Raw genomic sequence first — 27,183 nt, 5'->3', positions numbered from 1 at the left:
TGTCCATCCACCTCAAGGGTAGGCAGTCAGGTAAACTAATGTTTAATTAGGGATAATTTGCCTACAGTACCGGTACTTCACAAATCATTTAAGTAATGTATTATTTTCTAATTTTAAGGTATTAGATTACATAAAAAACTGCACATGGTGAAATGTAGGGCTTTTGGAAAATTTGCACTGATGCCATTGTTTCGGAGCCATACTTGAAAGTTCAACCCAACAACATCAAAACTTTTATGTTGGTACAGTAGTATTATATAGTATGGACTAGTGGCCTGAAGGGACCATGACCTCTAATTTAGACACAATTGACCATATGAAGGTAACTCCTCATTTCGCGGCAGTAAGTCAGAAATATATCTATATGAATTTATTGTCCCTGAATTTTTAAACAGTAACTTAAGGCCCATTTCACAGGGATGTCTGACACTAAACAACCCTACTTGCGATGTTGCGAATTCTATCAGGCCGCGGCCTGTAGTTAAAGGTGGCCAAGTCTGAAGGTAGGTTGTAAAACCAGCTTGTGGATTTATTTCATAGTTAGGACTTACATGACGTTCTCTTTCTTTTGTCAGTTGAATTCCTGGATAGGTACTCTTCCATGTCTTGCAGGTCTTCCCCTTACCCTGTCTAGTTACTTCACTCATTAACAACGGAAAACAAAAAAATTCCTGGATACTCTTCCACGTCTTTCAGGTATTCCCCTACCCTATGTCCAGTTACTCATTATAAAAATGGAAAACAAATTAAATTAAACAAATACATTTCATTTTTAAACATTACCTATTTAACAACATTGACTTTCAGAATAAATGTAAACATTGCAAATAAAGTAACAGCTGATTTTATAATGCAGACGTTTTTCAGTCCCCGTGCTATCCTTATGGTGGATATTTTACGTTATATCTCGTTTTCTGGTATTTTTATGGGAATTCTGCTATTTTTCCCCAGTCCCTTGGGTCAAGACCTTTAATTTAAGACCCCTCCCACTTTTCTGCGACTTCCACCAGACGTCCACAATTTTCTGGTAAAAATGTTGTCTTACAGAACTTAAGGATAGTAGACTATTAGTTAAAAGTAACAAACCCGATGGGAATGCAATGTACACGAAAGAAACCTTACCCCACCACTGTCGCTTCTTTTGTATAGTAATTTCAACAATTAATTAATTGCCTTTTGATTAGTTTAGTTTAATACCATAAACGTCTACTGTAGTGGTAGTGCGGTATAGGTAGTGGCGAGACTTCCAGTGTCTTGGGAACCTGTACATGATCCTGTCCCTCCTACACGTCATCCTGATTGTACAAACATAGATAAAAGGAGTTTAGGCATATAGACAATATAGACATACATAAAGGAGTATATGTATACTCCTTTTATCTATGCTACAAACCAGTAGTTTGTGTTTGTAATCGTGGCGATTACTTATACCTAACTCATTTTAAAATTAAAAAATATGCCTAGTTCTTAACTAAAGAGCAACCATTAGGGGAGGGGGGAGTTATTCACCACTTTAAAACATCGATATCAACCATAAAACTAATTCATAACTCAGTAGACTGCCTAAATGTGTTTGAAGTGAGTACGGTATTCATTAACTACAGTAACTAATCCATTTGATAAAGGTGGCGGTATCGTAGTGGGGTAGTGGGCTTGTAAATTATCAAACAATTTAACACACACACGTTATGCCTATTATTATTGATCTTGTCATTATGACTCATCATTGATCTTTATCACATAATCTTAATCGCTCATCTTTCGTTTTTGTGCGTTAATGTATCAGATTGGTGGGACGATTGTAAAACTAGGTTAATAGAAATTTAGAAACACAGCCTGTCAATGCATTCGGTTTGAGAGTTCGATTTCATACAAAAGTAAAATCCTAACTCAGAATATGCTATAGCAAAAAAATGAAAGATTACTGAGTATAATCGTAATTTTTGTGATGTCCCGTTGGCAATGCCGTCAACAGACACATGTTTTTGCAACACTTGCTTGTTTTTCTTTCTTGTGTTGTACGTGTTGTGCGGAAGCATGGCAGAGGGTGGTGACGAGAAGTTATCTAAAAGGTAATTGTAATTACTGGTTATTTCTAAATTAAATATACGCCTGAATTTTGTATTCAGCATATATGCTTTGTGTAGTATAGCCTAGGCAAGATATTTCAGTAGCCAATATTGAAGAAACTCCTGCCTGAGCGATTACATACTTTATAGGTTATGTTTTTGCCGTATTAAAACTGGGAAATACAATTTGTTATTACATCATACAATTGATATTAATATTAATTTAAGGTTCTCTCAACAATAATAAAACTACCCAATTTGTTCATACAACCATCATGTTATACAATCAATTTATTTAGATATTTGTTTAGTCTAGAGCTCACCAGAAAGGTGGGCATAGGTTAGGATTTCTATGAAAATAAACATTCATCTCTCGTTATTAAGTATTAGATATCCTATCATATAGCCTTAGTTTGTAAAACAATGTATTATAATAGTTTTTTAATTTTACCAAGTTTGTACAAACATTTAGCAAGTCAGCCCTAGCCCATGAAACTTTGATCCAACTCCATTAAATTTATTGATAGCCTAACTTATTGATTATTACAATCATTTGTTTAACTTATTCAGCGTTTTACTTTAAGTTAATCAAATCATTCATATAGGCTAGCCTAACTTACTGTAACTTAAGTAAGTTAAATCTGAGAACCTAAATTAAAAGGAAATTTTAATTTTAACTAAAAGGAAAGTTGTTTCATTGATCGTTGATGGTAACTTGTCCTAAAGTAGTTAATGTAGTCTCATTTAGCCCCAGTATATTTATATTCCAAAGCGGCAGCACATTTTCTTAATCTCCAATAGGCTAGCAGTTTCTTTCACAGTGTTTGCTGATATTATCTGATATTTCATTACATTACAGATAGTGAGTGAGGGACATGATGCTGACTTTATGGAGGCAGGTCTTTTTAGAAACAAAGAATGTTGCCACTAAAAGCTTCTTGTTACGACACATAAGCACAGCCCCGAATTTATATAAAGGGTGGGTGTGAAATTTCTCAGTTGAAGTTCTTCATTAGATAACCTCTTTGAGTTTGGAATTTCAAAAGCTACTTAATAATAGGCTAGGCTACTAGATGTTATGAGTCAGTAGGTCTCAATTTGTAGTAACAAATTTCATCTTGATTTCTTATTTTAATCATGATTTTTTTTCTCTACCAACCAAACCACGGCTTTTTTTAGGTTGTCAGTTAGGTGTTTTTTATTCTAGGCTATGTAAGAGTAGGCCTAGGTACTAGTATATTGAGTGCTGTGTTTCATAAAGTAACATAGTACAGTAGTTAGCTATGTTACATTCTAAAAGTACTTGTAACGAGTTATTTTCCCTAGGGGGGTATATTTTTGCTATTTGGCCGCGCACCGATTGTTGAGGTGAGCGAGCGGCGGCAGCGAGGCTAGCGAGTGCCCTTTGACCCGGCTTATCAGTGCCGATAAGCCTGGGATATCTTAGATCTTCAGGACAGTATAGGAAGGACATTCTAGTGGTGGATCCCGGACAGTGAAGAAGGCAGTGTTGGTGTCCAGTGGAGACGGCCGGCGTACGTGGGTGGTACAGAGAAGTGTACGGTGTCGTGTGATATTGGTGCTCAAGGAGTGAGTGTCGGCATTCAAGTTGGGTAGTGAGTCAGTAACCCACTTGTGGTGAGTGGACGACGTTTTATTATATTTTGGTTTAAGAGAGTTAGAGAGTTAGAGTTGTAACCGTGTTAGTCAAAGCCTGACGATAGTTAGGATTTATTTATTAGTCAGGAATAATATTAAAGTATATTCCTGACGGTTCTGGGCAGGTGCTAGAGCGCAAATAATATAATTTATTGACTGTAGTAGTTATTATTTTGCGTTGTACCAAGAGTTAGTTATATTACTAATAACTCTGAGGCCCGACAAACCTAGGTTGCACGATTTAGCGTGCGTAGTTGGAAACACGTGGCCAGTAGGCTAGTAGCTAATATTATTAGCCTATTAACAGAAGCCCAGCTAAGTAACATAAAGTTGGTAGTAGCAGTAACAGTAGTAGGGTTGTTATTGTATATTCATTCGATTATTTTAATTTAATGGTAGTCCAACACGTTATCTTGGTAGCTTGGATAGCGGAGTACCGGCTATCAGATAATATATTTATCTAGTGTTTGGAACGTAGTTAATATTTATTCATCTGCTACTAAGTTGCTCAATAATTTTAATAGTGCAATTGCCATTTAGTTTTGCTTGTTTAGCTTGGTATTTATTGAGACCAGCTACTAGCGGTGTAGTCACTCTACCTATAGTGTACTTGTATATTATTATGTGGTACGATTATTGAGTGAACTGTTTGATTCTTAGCTTGGGCATTAGAGTTGTGTATTGGATTATAGTGGCCTAGTAGACCCCGCCTGGTGATAACACGCGTTGTGGTTTTTATTGGCAAGTCGTCGTGTAACTCACTGTGTTTTAGGCACTCTGGGCTTAACTATTGGATAGTTAGGACGAAGCCCGAGTTGCGTAGTCAGCAACGACCCCCTAGGAGTGTGGAGAATCGGCGTAGGCCTGGTAGTGATTATTGCACGTTTGTTTTGGTGACTTGTTTTTGACTTGTTCACAGTGCCCGTGTATGAGCCAGTCCTATACCGGTTACATCGTCGCAAGATGGCGCCTGCGAACAGGGACTGAGGTTGGCAGTGGTGCTGAGTTGCTGACGTATTAACGGCGCCCGAACAAAATAATTCTATTTGTGCAGATTTGCTGCGGACTTGTGCAGATTGGCTGCGGACCTGAGCTGTTGAGCAGAGTTTTAGGCAGACCTGCTGTGATTTTATAGTCGGTTGGGTAGGCCTAACCTGTTTTCTGTTACAGCGTGGTGTGTTGTGAACCCTAATTTATTTAGTGGTTGTATACGTAGATATTAGTTTATAAATATTATTTTGCTAATTAATTGAGCTTTAGTGTTGAATATTATTTGAGTGAGAACCCTTATTGTGTATTTGTGGTTTGACTTTCACACCTATAATTGGTTTGATTTATTATAACGGTGTTAAATATATTTTAATTGGTTACGCCCTTATTTTTGCGGATTTGTCGTGGTGTTTTGAATTTTAAATATGGTTGTGACTACGAGTACGACGTCTGTGCTGGGCGGTACGCCTATTACGTCTGCTATTGCTACGACGAGTTCTGGGGTTAGCTCCGAACTGTCGGTGATGACGACATCGTCATTGTGGCCGGCGTCTTCGCCCGTTTGGCCGACAATTTCTTCAGTAGTGGCTACGACGGTGACAACTTCGTTGACCTATTCCGCGCCAGCGACTATGTCCTTGGGGTCGCAGCCCCGGGACAGTCGCGTGGGTTGGATCTATGACCTCTCGAAAGGGGAGCTCATGAGAACGATGGACCAGTATGGTTTGGTGACCACTGGTACTTCTGCGGAATTACGGCAGCGATTCTCGTCGTTTTGGAAGCAGCGGAATGCCCGTCGGTACAGCGATGATAGGCTGTGTACAGCTGGGGCTGCTGCACCGACATATTTACCGCCCGCTACTACAACTGTGGAGCTTCCTGACCCCCCGAGAACCGTACCTCAGGTACTGGGTAATGCGGAATCGAATCAAGCAGAGATAGTGGGACTTAGCAGGGAGTTAGAGGTGGTTAAAGAGATTCTTGGGTTGTCTTTGGAGACTGATACCCGGACTCTTCGAGAATATCTGGCATCGGTGGTGCGACAGGCGAGAGGCTCGCCGAGTAATGAGGTTGGCTATGGGTTCGGAAGACCCGCCAACCCTACGTCCCCTGTTGTGGCTGTTCCCACGCCTACCTTTGGGTTACCAAGTAGACCCGAGGGATGGCAGCGACCTAACGATCATTCAGAGAGACCAGTCCGTCCTTCTAGCTTGGAGGTGCCACGAGGCTCGGATATGCTTTTGAATGAGGACAGCAGGGTGGAGCCGAAGGATTGCTCCAAAGTATGCAACATGGTACGGAAGTGGGGTTTGAGGTTTGATGGTCGACGAGACCCAGTGTCATTCCTGGAGCGCCTTGAAGAGCTGATGGTCGCGTACTCTATAACATCAGAGGACCTGCTCAGAGCGCTGCCGGAGCTGTTGCAAGGCTCAGCGCTTCTATGGTACAGGAATTGCAAGGAGCTCCTGTATTCCTTTGAAGCTTTCCGGCGTCAGTTTGAAATCCAGTTCTTCCCACCAGGATATTGGAGGAACTTGGATGAGGAGATCCGGAAAAGGACACAGGGTGAAGGCGAGCACTTCCGGGACTACGTTGTTGCCATAAGTACCTTGCTTAGGCGTAGCGGTACGTTGTCGGAGCATGGTAGATTGGACTTGATCTACAATAACTTGCGACCTGAGTACAAACTCATGGTACGCCGGCGTGACTTCAGGAACCTGGCCGAGATGGTTGAGTTGGCCGAAGATTACGAGGCCTATCTGCGAGAGAAGGCAGCCTTCCGGCCTCCACCTTCACCGAACGTAGCGCTGGTTTTGGAAACCGCCTACGCACCCAAAAAGAAGGTGGAGAAGCGCTCCGAAACTGCCGCAGTCGAGAAGCGGAGTTTCGAGAGACCATCTCCGGCAGCTGAGTCGCTTGGGCGGGTGGCTTCGAAGTTGGATCGGGTCCACGGTCAACGGTCCGTGACAGCAGCTAGAGCGCCTGAGGGTCCAAAGGGGACGGTGAAATGTTTTAGGTGCCAGGAGATTGGTCACTTTGCCCGAGAATGTGGTAAACCAAGGACCGTCTCCTGTTATGGATGTGGCAAACCCGGTTTGACGGTGAATCAATGTGGATGTCGGGCGGGAAACGGCAGGCCAGCTCAGACATCAGGAGGTCAACTGGGCAAGGCCACCCAAAACGAACGACCTCAGAAGAGTGGTCCGAGTGGCTCGGAAAACTAAACAGCCTGGTTGGTGGAGTAGACGAGAACCGGCTGGTTTCGGAGACAAGGCCCTTTGTTGAAGTTGTGCTGATGGGCAGCGTTTTTAAGGCGTTATTGGACACTGGGTCCGTAGTTAACCTGGTTGGGCGAGAAGTCGCCGATCATCTTCAACGCCAGGGGGTAGAACCTTTTAAGAAACCCTCTCCTCTAAGGATGGCAGATGGGTCACGATCTAGGGCCAAGTATTCATTCCGATTGGCAGGAGAAGCTGCGGGAAGACGGTGGGTTGGAGACGCCTTGTACGTTCCCACTCTTACCACGGATATGATTTTGGGTATGGATGTCATACGAGATCTCGGACTTGTGACGGTCGTGACGGAGGTGATAAGAATGGGAGTGGGTGAGGACTGTTCTGGTCAAGTGGGCCGCATAGACAGTGTCAAAATTGGTGACGAAGACCCCGAAGGCCCTTGCAATGGAAATCACCGTCTGGTTTCTGATGCCAAATCATTCAGCACCACGTTGGCTGGTAGTGGCGAGTAGAAGAGTTTTTCTTTGTTTTGCTTTGAGACCCGTGGTAAAAGAGGAATCATTGGGTTAAGAGCCGGAGTATTTTGTTTTGGCCGGAGTTCAAAGATTTTTTTTTCTTTTTGGCCGTTTTCTTTTTTTTCATCCCGATGTAAGTGGGGGATGTAACGAGTTATTTTCCCTAGGGGGGTATATTTTTGCTATTTGGCCGCGCACCGATTGTTGAGGTGAGCGAGCGGCGGCAGCGAGGCTAGCGAGTGCCCTTTGACCCGGCTTATCAGTGCCGATAAGCCTGGGATATCTTAGATCTTCAGGACAGTATAGGAAGGACATTCTAGTGGTGGATCCCGGACAGTGAAGAAGGCAGTGTTGGTGTCCAGTGGAGACGGCCGGCGTACGTGGGTGGTACAGAGAAGTGTACGGTGTCGTGTGATATTGGTGCTCAAGGAGTGAGTGTCGGCATTCAAGTTGGGTAGTGAGTCAGTAACCCACTTGTGGTGAGTGGACGACGTTTTATTATATTTTGGTTTAAGAGAGTTAGAGAGTTAGAGTTGTAACCGTGTTAGTCAAAGCCTGACGATAGTTAGGATTTATTTATTAGTCAGGAATAATATTAAAGTATATTCCTGACGGTTCTGGGCAGGTGCTAGAGCGCAAATAATATAATTTATTGACTGTAGTAGTTATTATTTTGCGTTGTACCAAGAGTTAGTTATATTACTAATAACTCTGAGGCCCGACAAACCTAGGTTGCACGATTTAGCGTGCGTAGTTGGAAACACGTGGCCAGTAGGCTAGTAGCTAATATTATTAGCCTATTAACAGAAGCCCAGCTAAGTAACATAAAGTTGGTAGTAGCAGTAACAGTAGTAGGGTTGTTATTGTATATTCATTCGATTATTTTAATTTAATGGTAGTCCAACACGTTATCTTGGTAGCTTGGATAGCGGAGTACCGGCTATCAGATAATATATTTATCTAGTGTTTGGAACGTAGTTAATATTTATTCATCTGCTACTAAGTTGCTCAATAATTTTAATAGTGCAATTGCCATTTAGTTTTGCTTGTTTAGCTTGGTATTTATTGAGACCAGCTACTAGCGGTGTAGTCACTCTACCTATAGTGTACTTGTATATTATTATGTGGTACGATTATTGAGTGAACTGTTTGATTCTTAGCTTGGGCATTAGAGTTGTGTATTGGATTATAGTGGCCTAGTAGACCCCGCCTGGTGATAACACGCGTTGTGGTTTTTATTGGCAAGTCGTCGTGTAACTCACCGTGTTTTAGGCACTCTGGGCTTAACTATTGGATAGTTAGGACGAAGCCCGAGTTGCGTAGTCAGCAACGACCCCCTAGGAGTGTGGAGAATCGGCGTAGGCCTGGTAGTGATTATTGCACGTTTGTTTTGGTGACTTGTTTTTGACTTGTTCACAGTGCCCGTGTGTGAGCCAGTCCTATACCGGTTAGACCCGGCTTTTGGCCTAGTGGTTTCCCTAACCTTATCGCAGACCCTGGAACTTTACCCAGCCATTGTAGGCTGAGCTATCCCCGGCAAACGGTTGCGACTGCACTGCACTTTTAATATTATTTTCCCAGTGCAGAAAACATCGTCGCATACTTACTGTTTAACTTATTTTCCTTTATGCACATGTAGGCCTATTGTATGTGACTTGTCTGTCATTACCTAGTTTGTCATCTCAATTAATTTGTGTACATTATTATTAAAGTGGTGTACTGTAGGATAAGATTCAATGGTCTTTTAATATCTAATTCTGAGTATTGCTTGAAATACAGTGTGCAGTTTTGTGAGTTTTCTACACTTCAAAAAAAAGGTAAACAATATGCCTGATACTTTATCAGGGGGTTTCTCATTATGCTAGACTATTATAATTTTACATTTAGGTTATTACCTATCTCATTACAACACAAATAAACTGTCTCACTGTTGTTGTTTTCAGTGAATTGAAGAGAAGGCTAAAAGCTGAGCAAAAGGCTAAAGAGAAGGCAGAAAAAGTCCAAGCTAAAGCAGCAGAAAAAGAATCCGCTGGAGGTCCGTCAGAGAAGAAGAAAGACCTTGCTGCCGAGGAGGAGATAAGTCCCAATGTAAGGAAAGCAAATCTAAAATATAAATAAAATATTTATATTTTATATCAGATATAAATAAAATATTTACCGTATCTAAATGAAAAAAAACCCATTTAAGGCCTAATTTTGACCAGACTGAGTTGGGTGCAGACTGTAGGCCTATTCAAATTACCAGAGTAAGCTAGGCCTATCTCAAATATTTTTATTCATTTACAGACTCATCCATAAAAAAAATCGAAATCGTTATGGTATAAGTTTAAAGGTGCGTTGTCCAAGGTGCGTCTTTTGCATCCGTCGCAGAGCGATTATCGCGGGTGATGATCGATGGGCATCGACAGTTGGTTGCTGACTGTTAAATTCTAGTTTACCTAGGCCGGTTTTGTGCTCCGTGACAGTTAGCTTTTACGGTACTGTCAAGTTTGGAGTTTTTTTAAATCTAAATTTTAAAGGCTTAAACCTAAACAATTCTAAAAAAACTTTCAAGTTTGTTAAAATTACATTAAAGTTAAAGCCTTGTATATGCACTAGCTATAATTCAACATGAAAATGTTCGCTTAACAGTAAATATAAACTTGAGCGCACGGGAGAACACAAGCACAACACTTCAATAGACGTAATAGACGCTGGCCATTACGTCTATTGCTGTCTGCTCCCAGAGAAGTGCCCCGCGTCAGACATCAGACGCTCCTTGGACAACGGGCCCATTGAAATCAATGCTTAGCAGTCACTGAGCGTCCATCGCCAGCGTCTATTTCTCAGCATCGGACGCAACGGACGCATTCTTGGACAACAGGCCTTAAAGATTCAAATTGTATTAGGCCTATCTGTTATTCTGCTGCCAATAGTGGTTGATACAAAAGTGAATCAGAAAAGAGCTACCTAAGAAAATTAAAAATATTGTATTTGTAGTAGGCTAGCTTATTTGAGAACTAACTTAAATTATATAATAAATAATTACTTATAGGCTACAGATTATCTTATTTACAACGGGCTTGTTGATTTTCTTTACAGAACATGTTTAGAGAATTAAAGTGTACAGTAATATAATAATGTGCTTTTTTCTTTGTTATAGGAATATTTTAAGTTAAGAAGCACAGCAGTTGCTCAGCTAAAACAGAGCAAAGAACATCCATATCCTCATAAATACAATGTGACAATTTCTTTAGAAGAATTTATAGAAAAGTACAATAATCTAGATAGTGGGACTGTTCTTGAAGATGTAACTCTGAGCGTGGCAGGTATGTTATCAGAATTAGGAAAACAGAAAACATCAGTGATAGCACTGACCAAAACAAAAACCAGAATACTGTAAATCAACATATAAGTAAGTAGGCCTACTAGCCTACTCAGGCTCTTCAATTATTGGAATTACTGGAAATTGGGATAGTGTGAATAAAAAATGCATAGAATTCACAGACTTAATGGAAGAATGGCTTAAAAATATTTAGTGCAGATCTATAGAAAGAAAAATTCTTGCCCGGTATGAAAACCAAGTCATAGTCAAAATAAAAAATCTTTATTCATAAATAATCATGGTTGTATGTTAATAGGGTCACATATTTTTATAAACATAACATACTACAATATTTGTGGTTATAGTACCTCCGGAAATTAAATACTAGGTAGGTAGTATAGACGGTTCCAGTAGTAGTAATAGTAGTAGTAGTAGTTGGTACCAGTAGTAAAATCTTTGTTATAGGACTACCATTCAAAATAACCCCTAATTCATTTTACTCTGTTATTTAGGCCGGGTCCATTCAATCAGAGTGTCCGGGGCGAAGCTGCTGTTCTATGATCTGCGAGGGGAGGGTGTGAAGATTCAGGTAAACAATCACTTAATGCCCTCTTCAACACTTTTGTTATCTTATTTAGTATTTGTACTCAGTTAAGACTACGTATGTAAAGTTGTAAGATTAGTTTGTTAAAATACTACTTTTACTACAAGCTACTGGTATGTAAAACCAGATTCATTCCAGATCTTATAAAACTTTGCTTTGAGTTTGTATAGTATTTAATGTTCTCCAGCAGTATGTGGCTGCACATTCTAAACAAAAAGAATTAAGTGAGCGCACTTGTGTAGCTATAATCTTAGGTCAGTTGATTCCTATAGTAAAGATCATTGATCAAAAGCCCAGTGGACAGCTACATTCAGTGAGCATTCAGGTCTACTTTTTTAGGTGATAAGTTTAAACTCTATAAAATTACAAGTGGTTATTAGAAGTTAGAACCTATTTCAATCCAGTGTTTACTTAAAATCCTGATTGGTTTTGTATAGGCTATCTGACAAACTTAATGTTATCTTTTGTCCAGGTGATGGCCAATGCTAGACTGTACGAGTCAGAGCCAGCGTTTGAGACTGACACAGACAAGCTTAGACGAGGTGATATCATTGGAGTGTCAGGACATCCTGGCAAGACCAAGAAGGGAGAACTGTCTATCATTCCCAAGAAGATCACACTGCTGTCCCCATGTCTGCACATGCTGCCTCACCTGCACTACGGACTCAAGGACAAGGTTAGCTTGTACATTCTGTTTCATAGTTGGGCAGTTTAAATTCAAAGCCACAAAATATGTCAAACCCTCTCCATTGCTAATTTGAAATATACACTATCAGCTGAACTATATGATTCCATCTGATTATTCTTTGGTTGTCACTCAACTCTTACAAACTAATTTAAAATAATTGAAAATATTTAAATCCAGCTTAGGCCTAACATTAAAATCACAATTCTTTACACAAATTTAGGCTAGAAATGTATTTATAGCCTAACTTTAATTCAATTAGTTTGGTTAGGATTAGACCTATCATCATTTTTAAACAGTGGAAATTCTGTATATTCAATTTTGGCTCCATAGATAAAATTGCCTTTTAAGTTGTACATGTAAAAATTTTGTTCAACAGTTAACTGTGGATTTAACCTCAATTACCATTCAAGTGACTATTATATTTTGCAGCTTGATCTCTGTTTTCTATCATCTATGTTATCGAATAAAGCCTCAAGCATGCAATTACAGTGCAATTTTAGTTACAATGTATAAAGACAGTCCAGTTCCAAACAAGCAGATTGTAATAGTAATTCAGTCTGTTAAAAAATCAAATCTTTGGACATTTTTACAAGTTAGTGCATTCTCTATTTCGAACGTGAGTGTAGGGGTGTGCGATGCATTGAAATTCCGATTCGATGCATTGAATCACGATTCGATTCAGTGGTGATCAAAAAAACAAATCAATTCATGAGGGAGCCAGTATTCATATACGATAAAAGCCTGCAGAAAGTCAATGCAATACCCGCAATACAGGAGGACGTTGTTGTTGCGTTTCATTTGCGAAGGCATTCTTATTCAATTAATTCTTTGTTTGTAAATATTGCTTTAATCGTTAAATAATTTTTGTTATGACGTTGCCAATGAGAATGAAGATTTACAAGCTTTGTTAAGCAAGCTGCTTTGCTTTGTTTTAAGCTGCTTTGCAAGCAGTGTGAGACATGTTTTACTACTGTAAACATAGCCAAAATAAATCACTCCAAAATCATTCTAAAAATAACACAAGTCTGAAAAATTCTTACTTGATCTTTAACTTGTAAGATTGATGTTTTAGACTGATAAATTGGTATTTTTGTAGGTGTGCTATGTACACCTTGTAGTTTCTAGGTCTGATTTATTTATCAATATAAACATAACACAGAGGATACGCGTCCGGTAACCAGACGTGGATTAGGCGTCCGGTAACCAGACGTGGATTAGACGTCCGGTAGGGGGTCCCGGAACGCCATTACCACAATGATACGATGTTCAGTCATCAGTGTTCGTGGTGTAGTGGATAGAGTGCTCGACTGATATGCGGGAGGTCCCCGGTCCGAAACCCATCGGTTACTGTAACTTTTTGTCACAGATTTTGCTTTGAATGTAATTTCTTCTTAACAGTACATCTTTTGTTCGAATTTTTGGCATTTATAATTTTATGTTATGAAGAGAATTGAACCTTAATTTGATTTTTTTCACTATCAACAAGTTTGGTTGGTTAGGTTAGGTTATGACAGTAACTGCCGGACGCCTAATCCACGTCCGGTTACCGGACGCGTTTCCTCTGCGTAAACATAAACCAATTGAAAGTTTCAGTATAAATCTTGTAAAATGTTTTATTTGTTTACACCAAAACATATCTTTATTTGTAAAAAGAAAATTACAAAATAGGTAACATGCTTAACTATATAATTCTGCAAGTAAAAATTATGAAATAAGCAAGTAAAGCAGCTCACTGACATTTTCCAGCAATACAGGTTCTTCTAATGTATGATTAAAAATAAATATTTTTTGACATAAAAATCACATATATATATATACACATTACACATATTTAATATATATATATATTTTATTTTTTTATAGTTCTGTTCACATTTTAGGGCTACTTTTTCAATTAATAAGCGAAATAATAACAACCATAGTACCCTGAAATTCATTTTTATTTAAACTGATACGTATTTCGGCACTAAGGCCATGATCACAGTACGAGTTATTTAAAAGTATGAATATAGTATTTGACTATTAGTATTAATACAACTTCTGTATCTAATAGTCAATGATATAGGCCTAATACCACATCAACAAAAATTTGCATTACACAAATGTGGTAAATTTTATTTAGCCTAAATTGTTATTTCACTCCATTGACAAGTATGAATAGAAAAATGCCGTATTGCTTCGAATCGAGTTGCATCGATTCAAATCAACAATCTTTTGAATCAAATTGTTGCAAAAATTTTTTGCTGCTTCGCACACCCCTAAATGTGAGTAGGCCTAAACTTGATTTAAGGTTTTAAAAGCTTCTCTTAAGACAGGGCAGTTTAGTTCTCTTTAATTAAATCAGCCTGTAAAGATAAAGTTGCAATTTACAATTGAGGCTTTGAAACGTCTTTGTAACATGGATGAACTTGGTATCAGGAAACAAGGTACCGTCAGAGGTATCTGGATCTGATCCTGAATGAGAAGGTGCGTCAGAAGTTCATTGTGCGAGCCAAGATCATCTCGTACATCCGCCACTTCCTAGACTCCCACGGATTTCTGGAGGTGGAGACTCCGATGATGAACATGATAGCGGGTGGAGCTGCAGCCAAGCCCTTTGTCACTCACCACAACGATCTCAACCTGGACCTGTTCATGCGGGTGGCGCCCGAGCTCTACCATAAGGTAAACGAGTATTTGATTGGCACATGCTGTGTTAATTAATTAGAACCTCGATTATATGGTGTAATGGGGGTAGGGGAAGGGAGACTACGGGTAACCACGTTTAACCTTGGTTCAGTAATAAAAACTGTTTAAATTCACAGCTTACTAAAACTTTTACTACAACAAAATGACAAAACTAACAGCAATAAATTGCATTTAAAGAGCAGAACAATTAAAAATCTAGCAAGCTACTGCTAGTCATAGGCTAAAGACTGTTTCAGGACAGAAGAATGTTGATAAAAAGATTTTTAACTAATAAAATAGTATAGAATCTTATTACCTAAACATAATAACAACAGTCGTAAAATAATAAGATAAAGATAACAATGACATAAAAAGATCGATTATTCTTTCTCCTTGTAATTCTATTTTTTCTTAGGGTTCTCTCCATCCACACATTCAACTAGTTGCATGGTTAATATTTACTAATCACCCAACCACAGGCTACTAAAGTTGCCATGGTTACAAATTAAGAAATTACCCAATCACAAACAGTTGTGACATAGCAAGTAGCAAGCGCACAGCAGACAGATGTCTAAGAAGCAGACGGCAGATAACTTGACCTTGAAGCTATAGATCAATATTTATTTGTTTTGCTTCCATTTTATTTTTGTCAAATGAAGTGTGATGTTTAAAAACCAATAATGTGGGAGCCTACTGCCGATAATTGGTTGAAATAGTTAAATATACAATGCATTTCAACCCATTAGACTAAAATAACACAATTTATAAAATTTTCTTGGTTTTTTCTTGGACAATGAAGTTATGTAGCATAGTTTTAGAGGCATCTATTGGTTAATCCACTGCCTGATTTATCCGCCCTTGGTTTATTGAGGTTCTACTGTATTTTCAACAAGGATTTTTTTGTCAAAAAGACACCTTTGCTGCGCCATGATATTTTGCTACTACAGTCCTCTGAGAGCTAGTAATTTTTCTACCTAAATCATAATTTGAGCTATTTATAAATAGGTTAGGATTCAAATTGTTGTATCTTTAAGCTTATCACGTTTCACAATAATATAACCTATTTGTCAATCTATGCAGATGTTGGTGGTGGGAGGCATTGATCGAGTGTACGAGATTGGCCGACAGTTCCGCAACGAAGGCATTGACCTGACACACAACCCAGAGTTCACCACTTGTGAGTTCTACATGGCCTATGCAGATTACAACGACCTCATGACCATCACTGAGAGCCTTATATCAGGTGAGTGAAAGTCTACTGTAAGTGCAATAAAAATTTCATCTCACTCCCATGAGAATACTATAAACATATTGTTAATTTATGTAACACCACCATATAGTAACATTTTAAGGTGTGAATAAAAACAAAAATTTTACTTGTACCAATCATACTTGTGGCCTTTACCTTCAATACATTTTCTATATGCTTAAACTTTGTTTGGCCTTAGTCTGTCAATGGATCAACAGCAATGTAATTACAGATTCATGCAACAACTACAGACCTGCACAAAATCAAGGTGTGGTATTTAGTTCTGCAATGGTTTTCAATTTGCCAAATATCTCATTTTGTCACAGGTCTGGTGAAGAACGTGACAGGTTCGTACAAGGTCAAGTACCATCCTGAAGGAGAGGGAGGTGAGGAGGTAGAGGTTGACTTCACTCCTCCGTTCCGACGGCTGCACATGTTCCCTGCACTAGAGGAACACCTCAAGGTATGTCATGAATAATCTAATGCTAGCTACTGGTTTTAGGACCTTTCTAAGAATTCAGTTTCATACAGTGTAGTCGAGTGTAGTTAAATGTCAACCTGTTTTACGTATAAAAATTTCTGGAATACTTCGGGCATTTAGCAGCATATGAAAAGCCTGAAAAGGCGGTCTTTTCTTCTCACTCCAAAAATGGCATGGGGTGCAGAAACAATATTTTCCTATTTTGTGGTCACACATATCAAAACACTAGAACAAACAAGCCAGGCAGACGACGCAAAGTAAGTGAGCCAGGCAGATGACTCCATAGGTACTGTCTTTAATCGGTGGTACAATCTACACTGTGTACATGTACATTATACATACCAAAAACTATGTGTCCCCCACTACCTTTATCCTACAACTTTATTTACCTTTATTCATTGTTTAGGTCCTTTATCTTAGACCAGGGTGTCTAGTAGTCGGGAAAATCGGGAAAGTCGGGAAAGTCGGGAATTAGCATTGAATTTCAAAATGGTCTTAAAAAGTCGGGGTTTAGTCTTAAATTTGATTTTAAAGTCGGGAATTTTCATGATTTTGCCGTGATTGTCGTCTTGCGTTTACGTAACCGCGAAAGCCAATGATGATGATGTCTACACGGCCTCGGGAAATGTTCACGATTTTGCCGCGATAGTGGACGACGACGATGACGTTTCCGAAACCACGGGAGACGACGATGACGTTTCCGAAACATGGGAGACGACGATGACGTTTCCGTGGCCGTGGGAGACGACGATGACGTTTCCGTGACCGCAGGAGATGGTGATGACGTTTCCGTGACCGTGGGAGTCAATGATGATGTCTACACGCCGCAAGAAATTTTCATTATTTTGTCGCTATCGCGGACGACGGTGATCACGTTTCCGTGACCGCGGGAGATGACGTTGATGTCTAAACAGCCGCGGGATATGTTCACGATTTTGCCGCGATCGCGGACGACGACGATGACGTTTCCGTGACCGCGGGAGATGACGATGACGTTTCCGTGACCGTGGGAGACGACGATGATATCTACTCGGCCGCGGGAAATGTTCATTATTTTGTCGTGATCGCGGACGACGACGATGACGTTTCCGTGACCGCAGGAGATGACGATGACGTTTCTGTGACCGCAGGAGATGACGATGACGTTTCCGTGACCGCGGGAGACGACGATGATTTCTACTCGGCCGCGGGAAATGTTCATGATTTTGCCTTGATCGAGGACGACGACGATGACGTTTCCGTGACCGCGATAGATGACGATGACGTTTCCGTGACCGCGATAGATGACGATGACGTTTCCGTGACCGTGGGAGACGACGGTGATGTCTAAACAGCCGCGGGAAATATTCATGATTTTGCCGCGATCGCGGACGACGATCACGTTTCTGTAACCGCTGCAGTCAGTGATGATGTCTAAATGTACGGTACGCGGAAGATTTCATGATAAAAAAACAACCAAATTTGCTAGATAGAATTTTTTATTGATGCATTATTTCTTGAAAACTCCACATTATCATAATACTACTTTTTTTACAAAGACAGGGGTTGGTGGAGTATTATTTAGAAAATTTGGTTAAGCTATAAAAATTGGTATCCGTATCAAGATTTGAGAATCGATACATTTTGGTATCATCACCCACTAATTGTTGAAAAAACTAGTCTTGAAAGATCTGGAATTAGTATTGAAAAGTCTGGAATTAGTCTTGAAAAGTCTGGAATTAGTCTTGAATTTTATAATGGAAATAAACTAGACACCCTGTTAGACTAAACTACCTTGTGTGCATGCTTGGTTAGAGGAGCTAACGTTCTTTCAAACTAGTTTGTTCACAAAATCTAAGAGGTTTGAGAGGAGGTTCCCCACTACTTTTCGTTTGCTTAATGTATATGTTGAAGTTGATTTACGTTTTGGCAAACCTCAGCGATTTAGCTCTTTTTTTAAAGGTAGAATCAAGTGGAAAGCATGATTGCTTTCCCTATAACCGCTTAAACTTTGTAAGTGGTGTGAGGGAATTTCTGTGTGTGTGTCGATTTCGTTATCCTATTGCCAAAATAGTTCAGCGATGCTGGGTTTAAATTTCCAGGGGTCGATGTGAACCAACAAAATATTGTTGTTCTGAAATTCCACTCAATATTAATTTCGTCTCAAATAATCTAAAGTGTCGATCGTCTGTGTTTAATCAAAATCCTTTATTGAAATGATAGGGTAACTCAGTGAAATGTGCGAACCAGTTGTCGCTATTCACTCATCATCGTTACCCTACCAGACGCGGAAGAAAACGTTGTCTTGTATAATCTATGTGTCGTGTTATCTGTTAATTCAATTCTCGCGTTAGAGTCTATTTCAAAAATTAGGTTCGATAGCTTGTACAGCTAGTTAAGATGCTGAATGTTCTTCGAGCAAACTAGGATCGGTATCAAAGGTTATAGGATCAAACTAAACCTTGCTACGCTCCGATCGTTACCCTAACCCCACGCAAATGCGCTCTATACAACCAAGAGGTTGAGGAGAGATAGCCTGCACAGCTAACTAGGATGCTGAATATACTTCAGCAATCTAGGATAGGTTACGGTAGGTTAATCGTTACCTAAACGCCCGTATACACCTCGGTCGCTACCCTAAACCCCACGCAAATGCGCTCTAAACAACAAAGAGGGTAAGGATAGATAGCCTGCACAGCTAACTAGGATGCTGAATATACTTCAGCAATCTAGGATAGGTTACGGTAGGTTAATCGTTACCTAAACGCCCGTATACACCTCGTTCACTACCCTAACCCCACGCAAATGCGCTATAAACAACAAAGAGGTTAAGGATAGATAGCCTGCACAGCTAACTAGGATGCTGAATATACTTCAGCAATCTAGGATAGGTTACGGTAGGTTAATCGTTACCTAAACGCCCGTATGAACCTCGGTCGCTACCCTAAACCCACGCAAATGCGCTCTAAACAACAAAAAGGTTAAGGGTAGATAGCCTGTACAGCCAACTAGGATGCTGAATATTCTTCAAGCAATCTAGGATAGGTTACGGTAGGTTAATCGTTACTTAAACACCCGTATGAACCTCGTTCGCTACCCTAAACCCACGCAAATGCGCTCTAAACAACAAAGAGGGTAAGGGTAGGCCTATATAGCCTGTACAGCTAACTAGGATGCTGAATATTCTTCAAGCAATCTAGGATAGGTTACGGTAGGTTAATCGTTACCTAAACACCCGTATGCACCTCGTTCGCTACCCTAACCCCACGCAAATGCGCTCTAAACAACAAAAAGGTTAAGGGTAGATAGCCTGCACAGCTAACTAGGATGCTGAATATTCTTCAAGCAATCTAGGATAGGTTACGGTAGGTTAATCGTTACCTAAACACCCGTATGCACCTCGTTCGCTACCCTAACCCCACGCAAATGCGCTCTAAACAACAAAAAGGTTAAGGGTAGATAGCCTGCACAGCTAACTAGGATGCTGAATATTCTTCAAGCAATCTAGGATAGGTTACGGTAGGTTAATCGTCACCTAAACGCCCGTGTGAACCTCGTTCGCTACCCTAAACCCACGCAAATGCGCTCTAAACAACAAAAAGGTTAAGGGTAGATAGCCTGCACAGCAAACTAGGATGCTGAATATTCTTCAAGCAATCTAGGATAGGTTACGGTAGGTTAATCGTTACCTAAACACCCGTATGCACCTCGTTCGCTACCCTAACCCCACGCAAATGCGCTCTAAACAACAAAAAGGTTAAGGGTAGATAGCCTGCACAGCTAACTAGGATGCTGAATATTCTTCAAGCAATCTAGGATAGGTTACGGTAGGTTAATCGTCACCTAAACGCCCGTGTGAACCTCGTTCGCTGCCCTAAACCCACGCAAATGCGCTCTAAACAACAAAGAGGTTAAGGGTAGATAGCCTGTACAGCTAACTAGGATGCTGAATATACTTCAGCAATCTAGGATAGGTTACGGTAGGTTAGTTTGGATAACTAAGACCCCCACTATCCTTTAAAGATCCCAATTAATCAACAGGCTAACGCTAGCTATGCGAGCAATAAAACAGCTATCCTTATAGTTAATTCTGTTTCGTAACTCTCTCTATGTTTTAATTAAATACCAGAAATTCGTTAAGCATACAATTTAGGGTAATAGGCTATAGAATGGCGTACACTGCACAAAGGATGCTGCTTGTACTTCAGCAAAAGGAGGGATGTTTGGAAGGCAACATTGAGTTTATATGACGTTATATTACACAAGCTTAGGCTATTGTCACCCTCAAATTATATAGTTCTTCAATAACAACTAGGCTAAGGCTTAACCTATTAAATCACTCCTTAACTGCGATACAAGAGGGTTAGGTAATTGAGTAGCGTATTCCGCCCAAAGGATGCTGCTTGCACTTCAGCAAAAGGAGGGATATTGGAAGGTGACACAGAGGTTATGTAATATAAGATGTGTAGGTAAAAATCCTTTAAAATACTCAATTGGCCTTACTAAGCCTTTGCTTTCCTCAATAGCCTAGTGTATGCTAACTCGTTTGGATTTTATATTGCTAGTCGGCAAAATTTCTTTGACTTCAAACTAATTATTTCACAATTTAAAATCTAAATTAAATTGCAAAAAATATACCAATTGATCACTGATCAAAATCGAAAACTTCGTTTATCGGGAACAAATTATCGTAAATCAACTATCCAACATCGATCGTAAATATCCAAACGTAAAATGATCTAATTTCCCTGAATCATAAAATGATATCAAGTGGGCACTATACCTTAGAGAGAGATGTGTTGATTGGGTCACAAAATGGCACAGACTGTCCGGCGGCGCCCGGTCCCAGTGGTTTTGTTGCACGTCTGGGCCGGTCATGCGCAGAAACCAGTTTTGGCAGTCTGACTCGGCCTCGGCGGCGGCTCCATCGGCGCTCGCGCTAACTGCTTGAGCCTTACCTCACCGTGTTTAACCTCAAAACCTTTGGTCTTTCGTACTACTTTTGATGACCCTCAACTAAAAACATTTTCTTCCGACTTCCATCGTGATATTCTTAAAAAAAAAAAGTGAGGTGTAAAAAATCAACCCTTACATCGGAGTAAAGTTACTTTAGTACTCTCCCCATCTATATTAAAATGTTTCAAATGTATAAGTCAATGTACATCTTAGGAGGAAATTTGACACACCTCCGTCTATTAATTCACTTCTTCATTCCACAATAGGTAAAAACAAGTTTTACAAATGTAAGCATCTGTTGAGGGAATATTTAGTTTATAGGGAATTATATAGTATTTCTAAATAAAAAAAAATAATAATCTGTACCTCTAGACGTTTGTGTCTTTATTTTATCGGGTCTGTATCTTATTTATTATCACATGATAGTATTAGTGACTCTCACCCTGTAGGCCTACTTGTCTGTATTCTTGGCAATACAGATTCTAATTCTGATTCTAAAGTAACACAATTACGTAGCTTTTCTGCTTATTCAAGTGTATGCCTATTTAAAAAAAATTATCTTCCACGGCAATGCCATTAACTAAAGCCTATATATTTGTGCGGGACAGTCCCCAGGTGTTGCAGAACTTATTTCTATATATTAGCCAAATAACAACCTGAATTGGTACAGAATTGCAATTTAGGAACACCGGAGTGCAATACACACCTGTATGAGTTGACTTTCTTTAGTAGGATCTTGTCTTGACTACAAACCTAGCTGGTGGAGAGTTAATGAAATTAAACTATAACATTAGTAGTGGTGAATACACCAAAAAGTACCAATTCTTGTTCACGTCAATAAAGTAGCAGTTTAATTGTACAACTCTACTGATATCAAAATAGATTTGTTTCCAAGTAACCCCTGGTGTTGCTCAGGTGAAGCTGCCCTCCCCAGACCAGCTGCACACCCCGGAGGCTCAGAAGGCTCTGTCTGATCTGTGTGAGAAACATGAGGTAGAGTGTCCACCACCTCGCACCGTGGCCAGACTGCTGGACAAGGTTCGTGCAACTCTCAAAATTGCTCAATCTCATTAAGGATTTGAAAAGTTTAAGAATTGAACACTTATTTAGTTTAACCGCTGTTTGCATGTGCTATCTACACCCACTGTTTGCCTGTGCAACCCCGTACAAACCTGTACTATTATGGCTGTAAACTGTTTTTGACTTCACCATGAAATTGGTATTTTACTTTTTTGGGCAAGGTTTAAGGATTTTTATAATTGGCATCTAGTGTTTTTGGTAGATATTACACTACAAAGTAGTCTAGCTTTGCTTTGCAGGGACTTAATTTCAGAGTATTTTGTAGTATTAATGAAATATTTATATTTCTGAAATAAATTTATTTGGTATTAGCAATTTTGCTGCAGCTTTAGTGTAAACAATTTTGATTGTTATTTTTATACCTTAGAAAGTTATAAGTGACTCAATGTATTATGAAATTCAATATGTTAAATAAAAATATTACTTGAATTCTATATTTAAGAATCAACTATTGTACGATTTAGATTTAAGATTTGAAATTCAAGAATTTTCCCTATATGGTCAACTCTTAATATCACTAGTCAGGTCGTATTTATATTAGGTATCTAGTCTGCAGTCAATGAGATTAAGCTTATAAAATGTTTTGTGATATCGTAGGAGGCAGATAGCCGTTAAAAATGTTTAAAAGTTTTTTTGATGATTGTTTTCAATGATAAAATGGCTGTTAAATCAAGGATATTTCTTAATTGTAATAGGCCTGTAATTTTTCATAAATATTACTGGTAACCAATGCTTAAAAATGTTTTGTTTTGCTCTACATGTCAATTGTATTGCTTTACTTATAATATGATAAAAAAACTTTAAAACCTAAAACTGTTGTAACTTTGACCCCTTTGGTACAATTTTCTCTTACTAAAATTCAGTATTCCTCTCGACGGCCTCAACCATAATTGATAACTAAGAGCTCTAAGTCACAAATATGCAAATGTATGAGATGTCAAATTTTCAAGTATCCTAAACCTATTACAGTGGCAAGGTGAAATTTTAAATATTCCATTAACATAATGTGTAATATTGCAGCTGACCGGAGAGTTCCTGGAGGAGCAGTGCATCAACCCGACGTTCATCCTGGAACACCCTCAGGTGATGTCCCCTCTAGCCAAGTACCACCGGAGTGTTCCGGGACTCACAGAGAGGTTCGAACTGTTTGTCATGAAGAAAGAGATTTGCAACGCGTACACAGAGCTCAACGACCCTGCCGTGCAACGTGAACGCTTCGAGGAACAGGCCAAGGTTATTAGAACTATAAATATAGATTATTGTAGCTGGGTAACTGAATAATGTTAGTTCTTGCATATTAGAATGTAGCCGGTTTGACACACTGGACACGTGAACAAATGGTCGTACACTATTCATGTTTTCCCAAACCCAAACAAAATGTAAAAGACAAATACATATGTCGAGTCAACATTAGCTTACTCTACGTTATCAATTGTAACATTGTAAAATATTTCGCCTATTGGGTCTGATGATGATTGGAGTGTCCAATCGAAATCGATCACCACTTACCATCTTTTGTATATTTACCATCTTGTGAGTAACAGTATAAGCGTAAATATATGTTTTAAGTGTTATAAGACGTATCTTTATTTTCTTTCCGTAAATTTAATAACACGTACAATGCTGATCAAGAAGTTATTTAATAATTGTTTTGGCAAAGAAATCATCAAGTTTGTCCAAATTACATACTTAGTAGCTTGACTTTTGACTTATCAGTTTGGTATAACGAGAAGCACATACGGTACTTGTCTGTGTGACATTATGTTGCACTTGTAGGCTTGTTTATCCAGGTGCTATGTAAACAACAATCAATGTTCATCTACCATCTGTCCCTTGGAAAAGAAACCTTCAAAATGTTGTTCAAATTTATATTATGATTATCCATTTTCCAATTTATTTTTACACCAATTTAAAGAACATAATTTGTTGTGGCTTAAGTCAGTTATATTTTGTATGCTTGTAATTTTCTGAATATGACCCCTAAAATACCAATCTTTCTCTTAATAAGAATATTTATTTTTCCTCGTTACTTTTGTGAGACATCTAAACACATCTATGAGCTATATATTTTAACCAGAATATTAATTGAGAATGTGTAGAATGGAGCAAGATGATCTATGTAACTTTAAAATCGGCTGTTTCTTCTAGATTTTTCTTTTTTTTTAAAAGGTTGGCGGCCTCTTTTGCATTTGCCCGTCCACATAGACTAACCGCCCGTGCATGGATCGTATACAGCAAAGCAAGGAATGAGCCGGTACAGTACAAAGGTGAACTGTACTGATAAAATGTTTTTGGTAGTGACCAGGATCCGAACCCACGACATCGCTGCCATGGGCCCGAAGTCCGCGACGCTACCGACTGAGCCACCGACTCACTAAAGATAGATATCATCAAAGGCATCTATCGGGTTTCAAACATTCAAAAACTACTGACTTTAAGCATCAAACCAGCGACCTTTTGATTGTCAGGCGAACAATAAACCACCCAGCTGTTATTTAGCTAAAATGCAAGACAGGAATATTTATTATATTTCAAAAATAAAAAGGTTTCAATCACCACATTCTAACTCTACTCATGATGACAGGCAATGAAATATACTGTTTGCACGTCGAGAGCGAGCTGGTCTAGTGTTAAAGCGTAGGGCTTTGATCCCTGAGGTCCTGCGTTGAAATCCTGCTTATCACCAATAATTTTTTTGTTCTAGGACATTTCAATTTAGCAGGGGATCATTTTTGAAATTACCTCAGGCTAAACCTTGGAGTTGAGGTTTCGTCACTTAGATAAAATGATAAAATACATTGGTGATTTGACAGGGATTCGGACCCAGCACCTCAGGGACCAAAGTCTCTCGTTGTATTACCAGCTTGTTCCCCACCTATCACAAATGGCTTACAGCTGATAGATAATGCCTGGTGTCTCAGGATTTGAAACTGCATTCACATTATGGTCATTGATACATTTTGGTTCATGTTCCTTATACTAACACTTCATTGTAGGACAAGGCAGCTGGCGATGATGAGGCTCAGCTGGTAGATGAGAACTTCTGTACAGCTCTGGAGTACGGACTTCCCCCTACAGGAGGATGGGGTCTGGGTGTGGACAGACTCACCATGTTCCTTACTGACTCCAACAACATCAAGGTACACACATTACTAGAGTGTAGGACAAGTTTCTTATAACTAATATAAATATTGCAAGTACAATGAAACATTAATCATTGGTAAAGTTGAGCGGGCACTAAAAAATATCCACTTAAATAATGCACAAATAAGCGTATTTCATTCTTGTGTATTTTATAAATGTCTTCGACATTCTATACTATAATGGATTGAATTTCCCAACATGTAAACTTAAGTTCACAATTTTTCCTTGGTATACAAATGGTTAAAATAAAATTATAATTTAAGAAGCAGGGTTTTCAAGCATTTTTAATTATTATTTATATTAGGCCTACAGTACCTGCTTGGGCATTTTCCAGCCAAACATAATTTATAACTTGGTTATATCTTTGACTATTAATACAACCCTTAATTCTGTGTAGCGGGAAACGACCCTTAAAGGAAAACTGAGCATTTGCCTGAAATCAAACAAGAAAAATATCCCCGCCGCAGCAAACCTGCAGACTAAGCGAATTTCAATTTGCCTGATTGGATTTACACTAATATGCCTCCTTAAAAATATCACATTTATTCCCTATTTAAATAAAATTATTTTAACGAGTACTTACAAACTTTTCTTTAATTTGGTTCTCACCTGCTTGTAATGGGAGTAATGGGAAATTGCCCTTTGTAACAAATGATATGGGAATTTGGTCCAGAATCCTTCATCCTCAGGATACAATCAGCAATAATGAGAAAATCCACTTTAACCAGTTGGCTACTCTGGTGATTATCCAAAATATATTCGATAATTTAAACAATTTCAAAACCAATAATTCACTATACACATTTTTATTACTTTTTATGGCAGACATGTAGTTCCCAAAAATAAATTAAACTACTCACTGAGCTCATTCTAAGCTGTGATTTTAATCTTTCCTTGTTTCTCAGGAGGTTTTGTTCTTCCCGGCCATGAAGCCTGATGACAACAGAACCAAAGAGGAAGACGGAAAGACTGGCCCTCTAACAACGTAGCGCTAGTTCTGTCTCAATAAAGACGCTCAAAAATACTCCGCATTTTTATTTATTTATTTAGTTTTTGATAAAGCACTTTGTTGACCAAAAACTAATTATATTGAATGGCCTAGGAAAATTAAAGTGTAACTTAATATAAAAGTAAAGTATTATAGGCTATTCAATTTTGTGATTAAATTAAGGAGTGTATGAGAACTACCGGTGCTTTGTTTAAGGCTTTATACAATACTATATATAAAGCTTTGTTTAAGCATTATGATTAGATGTTCATAATCATAATGCTTTAACTGTGGATATAAACTATTTAAAAGAATTGTTTCCTCTTTTCATAAGAATATATAGTTTATTGATAAAACCCCACAAAAACTTTGATATAGTTTCTAAAATGTTTGGTAAACAATCTCAGTCTCTTTCTTGGTGACCATCCAGTTAATGACCTGTTAATAACAAAAGAGTTATTAAATTCTCTTTCAATGTTTTGTTGTTTTAAACAAATCGTTTTTATGTTATTTATTGAAGTTGTTAAGTACTTTGGGTTGATTTATAGATCTCGATTAGAGCATCTTAATTGT

General features: G+C 38.8%; 1 protein-coding gene across 2 annotated transcripts; it reads left to right on the top strand.

Moving 5' to 3' along the window:
• Positions 1 to 1,929: 1,929 nt before the first annotated feature.
• Positions 1,930 to 26,646, top strand: LOC129000187 (lysine--tRNA ligase). Of its 2 annotated transcripts, XM_054427134.1 has the most exons (13): positions 1,994 to 2,072; positions 2,929 to 3,048; positions 9,414 to 9,558; positions 10,613 to 10,778; positions 11,287 to 11,363; positions 11,851 to 12,054; positions 14,485 to 14,730; positions 15,814 to 15,976; positions 16,309 to 16,445; positions 22,314 to 22,436; positions 23,499 to 23,711; positions 25,475 to 25,618; positions 26,528 to 26,646. In XM_054427134.1, the coding sequence occupies exons 2-13, from the start codon at positions 2,945 to 2,947 to the stop codon at positions 26,609 to 26,611; spliced, it is 1,806 nt and encodes a 601-aa protein (XP_054283109.1). In that variant the 5' UTR covers positions 1,994 to 2,072; positions 2,929 to 2,944; the 3' UTR covers positions 26,612 to 26,646. The 2 variants fall into 2 exon arrangements, with proteins under 2 accessions (XP_054283108.1, XP_054283109.1); XM_054427133.1 differs by lacking the exon at positions 2,929 to 3,048 and having other exon boundaries at positions 1,930 to 2,072.
• Positions 26,647 to 27,183: the final 537 nt, after the last annotated feature.

The sequence above is a fragment of the Macrosteles quadrilineatus genome, unplaced genomic scaffold, assembly GCF_028750875.1.
Source record: "Macrosteles quadrilineatus isolate MER2022 unplaced genomic scaffold, UCM_ALF_1.0 Scaffold_8__2_contigs__length_117827958, whole genome shotgun sequence".
Lineage (NCBI taxonomy): Eukaryota > Metazoa > Arthropoda > Insecta > Hemiptera > Cicadellidae > Macrosteles > Macrosteles quadrilineatus.
This window is presented reverse-complemented; position numbering and strand designations above follow the sequence as displayed.

Coding starts and splice junctions, on each gene's coding strand:
- LOC129000187 (XM_054427133.1), top strand. CDS start 1,963: ATGCCGTCAACAGACACATGTTTTTGCAACACTTGCTTGTTTTTCTTT. Junction 15,977..16,308: donor CACTGAGAGCCTTATATCAG/GTGAGTGAAAGT, acceptor ATTTTGTCACAG/GTCTGGTGAAGAACGTGACA. Junction 25,619..26,527: donor CTGACTCCAACAACATCAAG/GTACACACATTA, acceptor CTTGTTTCTCAG/GAGGTTTTGTTCTTCCCGGC.